The sequence below is a fragment of the Vulpes lagopus genome, chromosome 1, assembly GCF_018345385.1.
Source record: "Vulpes lagopus strain Blue_001 chromosome 1, ASM1834538v1, whole genome shotgun sequence".
Classification (NCBI taxonomy): domain Eukaryota; kingdom Metazoa; phylum Chordata; class Mammalia; order Carnivora; family Canidae; genus Vulpes; species Vulpes lagopus.
This window is the reverse complement of record NC_054824.1, coordinates 132,267,633-132,281,794: the sequence shown is the minus strand read 5'-3', so window position 1 is coordinate 132,281,794 and position 14,162 is coordinate 132,267,633. Positions and strand designations below refer to the sequence as shown.

The 14,162-nt window shown below is 41.4% G+C and overlaps 1 protein-coding gene across 1 annotated transcript in view; it reads right to left on the bottom strand.

The window, feature by feature from the left end:
* Window positions 1-14,162, bottom strand: part of MOCOS (molybdenum cofactor sulfurase) — a 53,506-nt gene that overhangs the window by 16,576 nt on the left and 22,768 nt on the right. The window contains exons 8-10 of the mRNA XM_041745887.1: window positions 12,226-12,684; window positions 6,144-6,306; window positions 806-884 (exon numbers count right to left, since the gene is read on the bottom strand). Coding sequence (XP_041601821.1) covers window positions 806-884; window positions 6,144-6,306; window positions 12,226-12,684 — 701 coding nt within the window. The remainder of the gene's footprint in view (window positions 1-805; window positions 885-6,143; window positions 6,307-12,225; window positions 12,685-14,162) is intronic.

The following is a 14,162-nucleotide window of genomic DNA, read 5'->3' as shown; positions in this document are numbered from 1 at the left end:
GTATTTTGCATTAAGAAGCCCTTGAACCCAGACATATGTTCTGGATTTTTACTATTGGCCTAATATTTTCCCTCATAGCCAGACCACATGGAATAATGGGTTTGGTTTGTGAAAAGAATGCTATGCCTTTATGTTACCGATAGAAGTACATTTATTGATTTAATTTTTTTCTTCTAGAGTCTTAGAGACTTTTTAAAAATAATTTAAAGCATTTAAAATTTTTAATTGTTCTAAAATCTACACAACACCAGAATTTATAATGCAAAATTGCTAATAACCTACATTGGGATTACAAGATAGAGTGTATGGAAAATCTAGCCTTAATTTTACCTGGATCAAATAGCTGCCTACCTGTGTCTGGAAAGGAAAGAGTAGAATGAAACCTCATTTAGTTACACTTTCTCTCTGGTGCTTTGAGAGATTGCAGGAAAGTCCATTTTCATTAATCTGAGCATTTATGGTTCTGAGCAAAAGAAGCCTAACTACCTCTTTATTAACCAGAAAACAGCATTTATCCCAAATGCAGCTAGATGAAATGTGCAACCAGGAATGAGCCTCATAAAGAAACAGCAAGTATTCCTAAATGGCTGCATTTCTCTCTATGCTGGCATCCTGAGGAAGGAGCATGCTTGGTAGGTTTGAAGAACAGCAGGAGGCAGTGTGCTCAGAGTGGAGTTCCTGAGAGGGAAAGGGCAGCTGACTGGATGAGGGGTACAGCTAAGGACCGATCTATAGGGCACTGCTCTCCTCCCCTGCTGTGTTACCTGCAGATGGACTGAGATCTTCACCTGCTACAGAGACTCACCTGTCTGCACAGACCTTGCTTTGGCAAATCTGAGCCTGTTTACCATCTTCCTCCAAGGGCACCTCTATAGGCTCCATCCCTAAAGAATAAAGGTTAGAGACAGATTTATCATCAGGCAAAAAGAACAACTGTTGAAGTGAAAGTCTGTTATCATGAAATATACAAGACTTGTAATGACCTGGGAAATAGGTTGGATCAAACAGTTGGCCAGATCTTGGAAATCTCTTAAGAACACACAGTCTCTTTTGCATGATCATTACCACCAAAGAATGTACATCAAACAGCCTTCTCATGGAAGACTCTGCACTTCGGAAGTCACATCCACAGTAGCTGGATCATGATAAATTCCTTAAAAGATTTCTATAACTTTCGATGACTCCACATCCCAAGATCATTGTTCTCTAAACTACCTTAAGTCCTTTAGAAATAGGCAGGCTTGAGGGCTCACTCTGTAAAGATATCAGCATAGAGTGGTAATTCCCAATAGCCCCTGGGAATGAGCATCAATTTGGATTCCTGTACCAATCACTGTCATATAGATAGATAGATAGATAGATAGATAGATAGATAGATAGATGACAGATAGACTGACAGAAATAAAACTGTTGCCATGTCCGTGGGGCTGGGACGTTTATTTTAATTGTTGCATTTATCATGTATGAAGGAGTATATAGCATATGTATGCAACAGTTTTAAGAATAACAATAGTTAAAACTCATGTACCCATTACCCAGCTAAAGTGCTATTTATTTTTTAAATTAAATCAGAGTTAAATATATGGATGAAACAAGAAGAAATGGATCCAATTAAGAAGTGAAAGACCGGGGATCCCTGGGTGGCGCAGCGGTTTGGCGCCTGCCTTTGGCCCAGGGCGCGATCCTGGAGACCCGGGATCGAATCCCACATCGGGCTCCCGGTGCATGGAGCCTGCTTCTCCCTCCACCTGTGTCTCTGCCTCTCTCTCTCTCTCTCTCTCTCTCTGTGACTATCATAAATAAATTTTAAAAAAAAATTAAAAAAAAAAAAAAAGAAGTGAAAGACCTTTGGTAAAGGCTGGAACTGCTGAGGCCCTCTGCTACTCTGCACTCCTTGTTCTCCATGAATCATTGAGAGTACAGGGAAACATATGAAGCCAAAACGCTCCAGTAGAATGTATGGTGGCTTCTACTCTGTGGACACTAAGGCAAGAGCTCCTCCTGTGTGATCCACCTGGCCCTCCGGCCCTCTCAGCACTGCTACTGGTTACAATGCTCACCAATATGACCTAACCTGTTCCTTAGGCACCTGTCATGCACACCTGCATCCCTGACCATCTCAGCCCTCCTTATCACATAGGGCACAACACAGCACAGCAAATGGGCATATCACGAGCTTCAGATCATGCCTGCTGTTCAGCCCGTCACAACAGGGCTTTCACAGAGATAAAGACAGAGATGCAACAATTTGATCACCAAGTATTCCATGAACTATGTCCCCTGCTTGTCTGCATCTTACACATGCACATTCCCATTCCATACTCCTGTCCCTGTGTGGGGAAAGCCAGAAGAACTAATTCAGAATGTTCCCGAAGTTTGGAGAAGGGATGTGTTGCTCTGAGTAATTATAGATGCTGCTGTGTCAAAAGGGTGTGCATGGAAGAACAGTACGGTGCCAGGTATGCACCCACAGGGAAAAGCAGTAAAGTGAGCTTGGAACACTGGTTATGAGGAAGTCACCACAGCAAGGCAGACAGCTTGTGGACAAGGGCACACCATGGTCAAGTGGCACTGGGACTGTGCTCAGCCTCTTTCTATCCTTACACAGGCTCTAAATAAAACACTCAGGGTCTTTGGCCCTCAGTTGCTTTCTAAAAGTCACTGTAGGCCTCTGGTTAAGGCAACAAAATCTGGGACACATCCGTGAATTGAACTCAAGGGACCTGAACAAAGTTCATGAACAGTGAGTTCATTCCATATATACAAAAGCCCTGGGCTCAGCTCAGAGATACAAAGAAATAAAAGAGCCTGACCTCCGGACTCAAGATGCCTAAAATCTTTGGGAGTGCCAAGTCTCACACATGAAACCATTATAATGCCTTGTTTTATTGTTTATTATTCAGCTCATCCTGTCATGCATTGCAAAAGATGGGCTTACCCCACCCACAATACAAGAATCCTCAGCAAGTGAGCAGAATATCTGGTACACGGTGGGAAGGGACACCACATCACCTTACAAAGAACTGCTATTTTGGAGTGGAAGATATTGGGTATCTGTTTTCTTTCTCTCTCCCATTCTTTACATCCTGCTTAGCCATGATATATATTTTTATGCTTCTGAGAATAGAAAGAAAGAGAAGCAATCTGCTCAATTCTTTTTATATATTAATGTCCTGGATACCTGAACTTAAATAAGAAAGCACAGTAAGGGCAGCTCAGGTGGCTCAGGGGTTTAGCGCTGCCTTTGGCCCAAGGAGTGATCCTGGAGACCCAGGATGGAGTCCCACATCAGGTTCCCTGCATGGAGCCTGTTTCTCCCTCTGCCTCTGTCTCTGCCTCTCTTTCTGTGTCTCTCATGAATAAATAAATAAAATCTTAAATAAAAAAAAAAAGAAAGCACAGTAAAAGAAAGTGATATATCAATCTCACTAATGAATAGCTACAAAAATACTAAACAAAATATACTAAAATATACTAAACAAAATAAACCAAATCCAACAATATATCAAAAAGCCATTGCCACCTACTGTTTCCCTCCCCTCAAGAGTCCAAGGTAATTTAGAACTAGACAATCTATGAATGTAAGACATCACACTAACAGACTATAGGAAAAAAAATATGATAACCAACAGATGCAGAAAAAGTATTCAATAAAAATTGACTATTAGCCATCATTTGGCTACATAAGAAAAGAACTATTTCTATCAAATCTATCAAAAGCTTATAGTAAGAATGATTATTATTTTTGAAACTGTAAAAGTATTCTATTCAAATCAGTAATAAAGCAGGCTATCTTCCATCATTGCTCCAGCATCATACAAACAGGCTAAGCCAATGCAGTAAAAAAGAGAAAGAAGAAAAATACAAATTAGAAAGATAAGAAACTATCATTATTAGAAAATTATATGTCTATTTACACAGAATATGTGAGAAAATCTTCAGACCAACTAGTAAAACTAACAGGAATTCAGAAAAAGTATGGGGGAACACATAAATATATAAAAATCAAACATTTCTATATGTATTAATAACCAATTAAAATATTTAATCGAAAAAAAATAGTATTAAAAATATTCTAATAAACCATTACAAAGCAGGGCACCTGCATGACTCAGTTGGTTAAGTGTGTGACTCTTGATTCCTGTTCAGGTCATGATCTCAGAGTTGTGAAATTGAGCCCCGAGTCAGGTTTGGCACTGAACATGGAGCCTGCTTAAGATTCTCTCTCTCCCTCTCCCGCTGCTCTTTCTCTGTCTCAAAAATTCATTCATTCCTTCATTCATTCATTCATTTAAGAAAACCATTAGATAGCAAAAAAAAGTGCAAAAGTCTCTGGAAAATATTAAAATTTAGAGCAATTAAAGAAGTTGTAAATCAAGAGAAACACTACTATAAATAAAAAACTCAATACTATATGATAAAATTATTTGAAATATATATTACAATCAAAATAGGATTACAAATATATGACTATAAATTATGCAATTTTGCAATCAAAATGCCAACAGGACACACCAATAAAAATATAGAGATTGTCAAAGTGGTTAGAAAGCATGAGCCAACTCTATGGTGGATATAGGAAACTCACTTTAAATATAGTGATACAGACAGATTAAAAGTAAAATGGGGCCACCAAGAAGATAAAAAGACAATCTAGGGACCCCTGGGTGGCTCAGTGGTTGAGCGTCTACCTTCAACTCAGGGTGTGATCCTGGGGTCACAGGATTGAATCCCATACCAGGCTCCCCACAGGGAGCCTGCTTCTCTCTCTGCATATGTCTTGTCTCTCCTCTCTGTATCTCTCATGAATAAATAAATAAAATAAAATCTTAAAAAAAAAAAGACAATCTACACAATGGGAGAAAATATTTGAAAATCATAGATCTGAAAAGGGACTTGTACACAATATAGTAAGGACTCTTACAACTCAATAACTCAAAAATAAAGAAGCAAAGAATTTGAATAGATATTTTTTCTAAAGAAGATATACAGATGACCAATAAACACAAGAAAAGATAGTCAACATCATTAGTCATTAAGGAAATATGAACCAAAGCCACAGAGGTACCACTACACACCCACTACAATGACTACTGAAAAACAACAATGGAAAATAACAGGTGTTGAGGACATGGAGAAATTAGAACCGCCACACATTGTTGGTGGGAGTATAAAATGGCAATGCAGCCACTTTGGAAATGTTCAACATACAGTTCCCACATGACCCAGCAATTCTACTCACAGGCATATACCCAAGAGAATGGAAAACATATGGCCACCTGAAAACTTATACACAAATGTTCATAGCAGGATGATTTCTAAAAGCCAAAATGTGGAAACAATCTAAACATCTATCAACTACTAAATGGATTTTTCAAAATGGTATGTCCTTGCAAAGGAATATTATTCGACAACAGAGAGACCCTCAAAAACTTGTGCTAGGTGAAAAAGCCAATTGCGTATTACATGATTCCATTTTCACAAAACATCCAGAATAGGCAAATCCATAGAAGCAGCAGATTACTGGTTGCCTGGGGCCAGGGATGAGACTGGCGATGGAGATTGACTACTAATGGGTATGATGTTTCTCTTTGATGGTCATGAAAATGTTCTAAAGTTGATTGTGGTAATGGTTGCCCAACCTCGTGAATGTACAAAAAAAAATCTGACCTGGACACTTCCCACTAGCCACATTTCAGGGCTCAAGAGCCACATGTACCCAGTGGCTACCAATCTGGACAACAGAGATATTAAACATTTCCATCGTCACATAAAACTCCATTGGACAGAGTTGATCTATACTTTTATATATTTGTTAGTTTATAACCCAAAAACCCAAAAATGAAGAATTAAAGCTTGAGTATTTATTATGACAAGTGACGAAAATAAAGGGGATGCAAGTGAAAAGACATATTTCAAATTTTATACTTCTTTATTTCTGAGTCAACTGCCAGATCTTTACCTCTTTCCAGAAATGTCTCAAAACATAGGGAGCAAAACCTTTTTGTTGTCTCTTGACACCATTTCATGGACTTTAGGATTATTTTAAGAGTTGGTAGAGGAAACCCCTTATTTTATTTTCTGAGGAGTACGAAAGCTACTCTTGACAGTGGATTTGTGAAAAATGAACCCAGTTTTCACACCTTTGGCTTTGAGGACCATGACCTTTTGCTGTAGGTCAATGAAGGGCTGGATCAGACAGAGCCGGGGCTCCTGCTTCTGACTGAGGCACACGCCGTTGTGGTTCACAACCATCCAGCTCCGGTCATACAGCAGCCCTTGATTCCCTAGAGGCCACGTGGTTACCTAAACACAAAGGAAAGCAGATTTTAGGGTAGGGCTCCTCAAAGGTGGCCTTTGCATTATTGCACAGTGGCTGCACAAGTACAGATGGACTTCATGGCCTCAGCACACACTCTTCCTTCAAGGAGGAAATGAAGGAAGAAAAGAAAAGAAAGCAAAGAAGACAATGCACAGGAGACAGTGTGAGAGCTAGATGTCTCCCATTTACCCTCCAGATCTACTTCCTACCCTTCTCTTTGAACTGTCTTTTAAATAGGCAATGTGTGTGCAACCAGCAACATTCAGAGTGCTCATGGAAAGTAAGTCTCACTCCACCCCAGCTCCCCTCCCCCCAGACTTCCATCCCTCTCACTTTCTCTCTATCCTTCCATAGTGGTGAATGTCGTACAGGCATATCCTGATACTATAGACATATTTCTTGCATAAACTGTGGCTATAGCCATGACCATTGAGTTGAGCCACTTTAAGTATACATTTAAAGTGTATTCACGTTTTCCTAAACTCTTCATATTTCTACAAATTTTAAAATATAAATTATACCCACTGCCCAGATCATTCTTGCATTCTAATACTATTCTCCAATAAAAAATAACTGGGATTCTTTGGAGAAATGGTTGATTCTAGGGCTGGGTCAGCAGCATCTGGTGATGGCAGAAAAGTAAGGAAGTACTCAAAAAGCAAAAAGATGGGAGCATGTCAAAGGGATGCAGTAGTCAACTGCATGCCAGCTGGCCAAAACTGGAACAATCTGAGCAAAAATAAGAATAGTGATGTAGTACTGTATTATAACCCAATATATAAAATAAATATTCATGAGTCAATACTGAAATAAATACATAATTGGATAAATAATAAGTAAATATACAAATATATAAGAAAAGTTAAGTCTCCCACACAGCAAAACCTCAAATAATTGATGTAGATGCTCCCCACTCAAGAAGAAGGAGTATAACTCCTCACCCCTTACATGTGGGCTACTGACTTGCTTCCAAAGAGTTCAGTGTGGAAAGGGGGTGGAGGAGAAACTTTATAGTGAAGAAACCTGGAAAACACTCTCTCAACCAGATGATCAGGGTTAATTAACATCAGTAGTGGTAAGTCATGTTGGTAGTATGTACTATGATATGATATGATATTATATGATTTATGATATGATAAGAATAGCACTTTGTCTCTGTGTTCCTCCCCCCCCCAAAAAAAAATCCTGTAACCCCAGTCTAATCATGAGAAAGACATCAAACAAACCCAAGTCAAAGGACATGCTAAAAATACCTGACCAGTACTCCTCAAAACTGTCAAGGTCATCAAGAACAAGGAAAGTCTGAGAAACCGGTACAGCCCACAGAAGCCTAAGGAGAGATGACCGCTAAATATGATAGGACATCCTGGATGAGATCCTGGAACAGAAAAAGGGCATTAGGGAAAAGCTAACAACATTTCAATGAAGCATGGCCAGGTCTTCACAAGGGTTTTGTCCACAGCTGAGCTACTAACAGCACTGCATGCAACATCGCATGTACGGTAGTCCCATCAGCGAGGGCTCTTCTGGAATCCGCTCTCCATTGAAAAAAAGGCAAAGGCGAAAAAAAAAAAGTTTTTGAAATAGTTACAAGACAGTCATTCTTGAACTAACTGTGAATCAATTTCAACCAATTGTCTTCCTCTGTGCACTCAATTCAGCTACCCAAAAGAACCTGGAAACTTCAATAGCAGGTAATAAAAGGAAGCAATTTTTAATCAAGGGGCATTTTGCAGTGAGTCTTCTGGTGAGGGACCTCAGGGAAGACAGAGGGAGGCACCATGGAAAGTGAAGGAGAGGAGCTGCAGGCACAGGGGGAGGCATAGAACTCAAGGAGAAAGAATGTCAAGGTAAGCTTCACCTCGAGCAGGGCAAGCCCTGTATTCAGGAGGTGGAAATGTCATGCAATGGGGGGTGAAGGTATCCTGGATACTGACAGATCTGGGTTTAAATCCCACCTCAACTGTTAGTAGCTTTGAACAACTTCCCAACCTTACTCGGTCTTGGCTTTGTCACATGTCCCATGGACATTATTATCATTTCCTGCAGTACTGGCTAAAAGCTAAAATGAAATATAAAATGTAAAGCAACTAAAATATATTAGATGATCCATAGATGTTAATCCCTTTACCTCTCTCCCTTCAATTTTTCTCATGTATCAAATATCCTCCCCATACACTATAGATGCCTCTGTTAGTACAATATTCAAGTTCCACAATATTATGGTCTATATTAGCTTTTATAGGTAAGCCCAGAAACCACCATTATTTTTTATTCATTTTTTAATTCATTTTTTTTATTATTCATTATTATTTCTATAGGAAAGCCCAGAAACCACCATCATTATTTCTACAGGAAAACATGTTTTGAATGACAAATAACTTTTTAGAAGACAAGGTATTACTGGAAGACAATCTCCATGGTCTCTTGTTTCTGCATGTCTGTTTTAATGAGCAGAAGCACTAACTGCCCTTTTGTTCCAGACTACCTGAGTACGTTTGTATAGTGAACACAAGGAAATATAGTGAATTCAAGCCTCTGGGAAGAAGAGCAGGTATTATAATGTCTTCCTCCTGAGCCATGACTAGGCACCTTTGCTCGTATCCCATTATGAGTCAGGTTCCCTGAGTGAGGGGTTCCTCAGCCACATGCACAGCATCAGCCAGGGCCCCTCTATAACCCCTCTTGGGACTTGGGGGGCACAGAGAAGCAACACAAACATGAAGTTCATGCTGCCTGCTGAGTAATAAAGCCCTTTGTCTCTGACCCGGGAGTCTCATGTCTTTTGCCAGCATCAAGAACACTGTTAGGCTAGCTGGTTAGCTTAAAAGGAAGGCAAGCTTACAAGGTTTGCCTCAGACTCTTCACAGTTCTCCACACCTATTTATTGAAATAGGTCTATAATTTTCTATCTTTTAATTTGCTATCTAAAAATCTAATGTGCTGGCTTCCCATTTCCTCCTTTCTTCTTCCTCTTCATCTGGGCCATCCTTCCAGCCAGTGTGCACATGCTGAGGAAGGGGGAAGCTGGCATGTGTGGGGCTGAGCTTTCAGCTGCTGTAGCTAGGGTTTGGTTACATAAGGAGGAGTTGAGCAAATAAGTATCTGGTGAAGATATGGAAGCCAGGTTTCTCACAGGAGATACAGTATGCGAAGGGGGATAAATAGAATAAACAATGTGGTGTCGGATTGAAAGGGGAGGTGTTAGTGGGAAACTGGGAGCATATCTAGCTGACAGGGATGGATAATAGGTTAACAGATGATAGATAGATAGATAGGTATAGAAATACAGATGTGTGTATGCATGCATGTATGCAGAATATCCCAAAAGTCTTAACACATACATACATGTGGTAGACAGAATAATGGTCTTTCTAGCACAACTTTTTATTTTATTTTATTTTTTGAATAATGGTCTTTCTAAACATGTCCACATCCTAATCCCTGGGATTAGGCAAAAAGGAACTTGCAGGTGCGATTAAAGTTGAGGACCCTATGATCGGGAGATCTTCCTGGATTATCCAGATGGGCCTGCCCTATTTCTCAGGCAGGGGACATACAGAATGAGCCTAGAACGCATTATTGCACCAGAAAGTAAGAAAATACTCAAGGAATGAAGGGAACATATCAAAAGGACACAGGAACTGACCTGAAGGAACTCCCACAGACCAAGTCTGCAGCAATTTAATCAAAATAAATACTGATAATGATGGATTGTAACTTTTGAGCAAAAAGCAGAATCCATGAGTTCATGCAGATTCAAAAACAGAGAGAGAAGAATTAATGACTAATAAACATGGAAGAAGGAAAGCTCTATCCTACAACAGAATACCAACTAACAAATCTAAAAGGAATGATGGAATTTCTTAAATTACCATTTTGCAATCCTCATACCAACAACTGATTTGGCAAAAGTCATCAATAGATGCTAAATCTAGTGAATAAAAGTTTGACAAGGAACAAGATATTTCAGGACACCTGGGTGGCTCAGCAGTTGAGCATCTACCTTTGGCTCGGGGTGTGATCCCAAGTCGTGGGATCAAGTCCCACGTCAGGCTCCCTGCAGAGAGGCTGCTTCCCCCTCTGCTTATGTCTCTGCCTCTCTTTGTGTCTCTCAAGAATGAATAAATAAAATATTTTTTTGAAAAAAGGAACAAGATATTTTCATATCCTCAAAGTATCTCTCCATAAAATAGGATTAATTACATATTAATGAATTTTACAGTAGAGAAACCTGGCAGACTCCATCTAAAGCAAATGATGACAGTTAATGTCACCAGCATTGGGACAAATGAATAGAGTGTGTCTTCTGGGATGCACTGAGAAAGCAGGGTATAACTCTGATGGAATTCCAGCCCAAAAATACAGAAATCACAAGGAAACCTCAGATAATACCATCATGTTGGGGAGTAGGAGACCTTTGAGAGGTGAAAAGTCATGAGGGTAGAGTTGTCATGAATGTGATTAAAGATCTTATAAAAGAGGCCCCAGAGAGCTCCCTCGCCCCTCTGCACGTGAGGACACAGTGAGAAGAGGCTGTCTATGAAAAGGAAGTGAGCCCTCACTGGACACTAAATCCACCAGTGCAGACTTGCAGCCTCCAGAACCATAAGAGGTGTATGTTGTTTACAAACCACACAGTTGATGGCACTTTGCCATAGCAGCCTGAATGGACTAAGACATCAATCCACCAAAATTCTATCTGGTGCACCCCACATCTTGCCTCATGGGCCCTTATCACTAGTGTGATTCTATTCCCTTGGGTGGTATTTGGTCTTGTGTATGCTTCCCTTCTGAGATATTGCATTCTCTGATGGAAGGAACCATTTCCATCTTGCTCATTGCTGTAGACCAGGTGCTGGCCCAAGGCCTGGCAGATAGCAGGTGCTTGGTATACAGTTTTTGAATGAGCAGATAGATAGATGACCTTTAGTGAATCTTACTGAGTATAAGTGACCTTGCTGTAGGATGGGACGCTAATTCCTGCTTAGGGTACCTGTGCTATGTGGCTACCCTATGGGACATAACCAACCTGTGAAAATAAGAGTCCTGACACATGAGGGAAACAAGGACCTGTCACCTTCCTCCATTTGGAAGTGAAAGTGAACTTGCTTGTTATGGTCTTGGCCTGGAGGACAGGCTCCCATCGGACCACCCTGAAAGGCAGTCCACATACCGCCCTAACCATGGGATATCTGACCAGGAACCAAAGAGCCTGCTATTCCAGAGGCCCAGGAGTCTTTCACCTGTGCCTGGGACTTAGGACACATACATGCAGATCATAGGAAGATAGCTTCAGTTTGTCCACAGCAGAGGTGTCAGGGCTAGCTGGCCAGCCAAAGCAGGCATCCCAGCCTCCCAACTCAAGTAACCAGCAGGCCGGCACATTTCAAGACATAACATATAGTTCACATTCATAGGAAGGGCTAAGCAGAATGAGCACATAAAAGCACTGACCCAAGAAGTCAGCAGACCCAGGTTCAAATCTTTATCATTGATTACTGGGCAAAGTACTTAACCTCAATATCTATAAAATGGGGATTTTATTACCTTGTACCTCATACAGTTGTTTTAAAGATAGAAAAAAAGTATTTAAGATGCTTCAGCAGGGAATCAGCACACATTCAGTAAAAATTATGTCCATTATTATAGAGTAACTAGTGTTCCCCATTCAGAAACAGGATCATCTCCAGTGTACCTCTAAGCAGAGCCATGTTCAAAAGTCAGCCCAAACCAAGAGAGGAAGAATGAAAATGACTCTTCACATATCACAATACTCTTAATATGATCTTGATTTTCTGCACACTTTGCTTTACTTTCTGTACTTTTTTATTTTATCAAAAAAAGTCATAAAGTAAACAACAACAACAAAGCAATCTCTGTGCTGCAGTGAAAATCCTTACCTCAAATGCAGCACAGGATTTAATCGGGTAGAGGTAAAGGTTGGTGATGACATATGGCCCAAGGCCCCCATCCAGGACTCCAGCTGCTCTCTCTAAAGGGGTGTGCTGGGTTCCAGTGGTCATAGGCAGAGGTGAGTGCAAATCCGCTGCACCCACAGTGCTAGGCAAATCACTGCAAACCCCAGAGGCTATGGGAGCATCTTCCTGAGGTGAAGAACTACATCCATCCATGATGGCAGGAATGGCGTCCTGAGCCTCGCTGTCTGATGGGGCTCCAGCCTCTGCAGGCATGGTCTCAGGAAGAGGCTGGCCATCAGACTGGTGCAGTTGCATTGCTATGATGAACCTGAGAAAGGCCTGGGCATCCTCAACTGTAGACATATATCCAAAGGAAATCCTCACAGATCCTGTAGGCTGCCCATCTATGAGGTCCACGTCATCTCCACAGACATGACCAGCCTAGAATAAAAGGGCAATAAGTCAGTGAGAGTGATACATTCCATATGGATAAATTGGAAATCATTATGGAGAAGAAACTTAACCCAGGACAAGAAACTGCACCAGTAATACATGCTGTGTGCCTGAGCCACGCTCTCCTAAGCACAAGGACTCCCTTGTGAATCTCACTTTGCCCAGGTGCAAATTGGGGTCAATACCAATGTCAATGGATCTTTCAAAGTTTAAAAGAAAGACTGCATGGAAAGCATTTACCCAGAGCTGCACACCATGTCAACTCACAGACACATCAAGACAGACCAAAGTTTCAGAAATGTGATGGGTCAGCTTCTTGTTCTACCCACAGCTGAGGCAGTAGAAACATCTGCTAGCCGCTCCCTTGAGCCTCTCAGAACCAAAGGCACCTGGGTGGCTCAGTTGGTTAATTGTCTGCCTTCAGCTTGGGTCATGATCTCAGGGTCCTGGGATGGAGCCCCATGAAGGCTCCCTGCTAAGTGGGGATCTTGCTTCTCCCTCTCCCTCTGCCTGCTGCTCCACCTGCTTGTGCTCTCTCTCTCTCTTTCTCTCTCTCTCTCATTCTCTGCCAAATATATAAATAAAATCTTTTTTTTTATAAAGATTTTATTTATTTATTCATGATAGTCACACAGAGAGAGACAGAGAGGCAGAGACACAGGCAGAGGGAGAAGCAGGCTCCATGCAGGGAGCCTGACGCGGGACTCGATCCCGGGTCTCCAGGATCATGCCCCGGGCCAAAGGCAGGCGCCAAACCGCTGCGCCACCCAGGGATCCCATAAATAAAATCTTTAAAATAAAATTTAAAAAAAAAGAACCAAAGGGAGGGTCACATCCCTGAGAGAGCTGCCTTTGACAAGAAGGCAAAATAGAGATGCCCTCTCTGTGAATGAGCAGCCAAGGCCACTACAAAAGCCAAAGACAGGCTGGGTGCTCCTGCTGGAGGGCGGGGAGAGAAAGGCAGGAAGTCCCTGAGCCTCTCCAAGTGGGGATGCTGGGTATCAGTCCCTGCTCAGGCCACCTGCCTGCCCCGGTGCTGAACCCAGGTCAGTCACTCAAAGAGCTGAGGTCCCAACACTGCACAGCATCAAATATTCTATCTAGAACTGCATCTGTTTCTGTACCGGGGCATCCTCCTCTCTCTTTAAATAAAGTCCAGTCCATAATTGGTTGGGATCTAGTGTATACAATAGTTAGTGACAACCAAAAGAAACTCAAGTTAGAAACGATTCCAAAATAAATAAGTACTCTTTGCCACCCGAACTATTCTTATGAAATGGCTCAAAACACTAGCTGTACCCTGAAGTGAAAAACCTCAGCCTAGAGCAGAGGTAGGGAGGGAGACGATTCTGAGAGAATCAGAACAGCCCCTGGAAGAGTTTCTCTCCTTACCCAGAGATGAGCTAACTCTAGGATAGGACTGGACTAGCTAAGAGCCCTCTGTATGTACAAGCACATTCTCACAT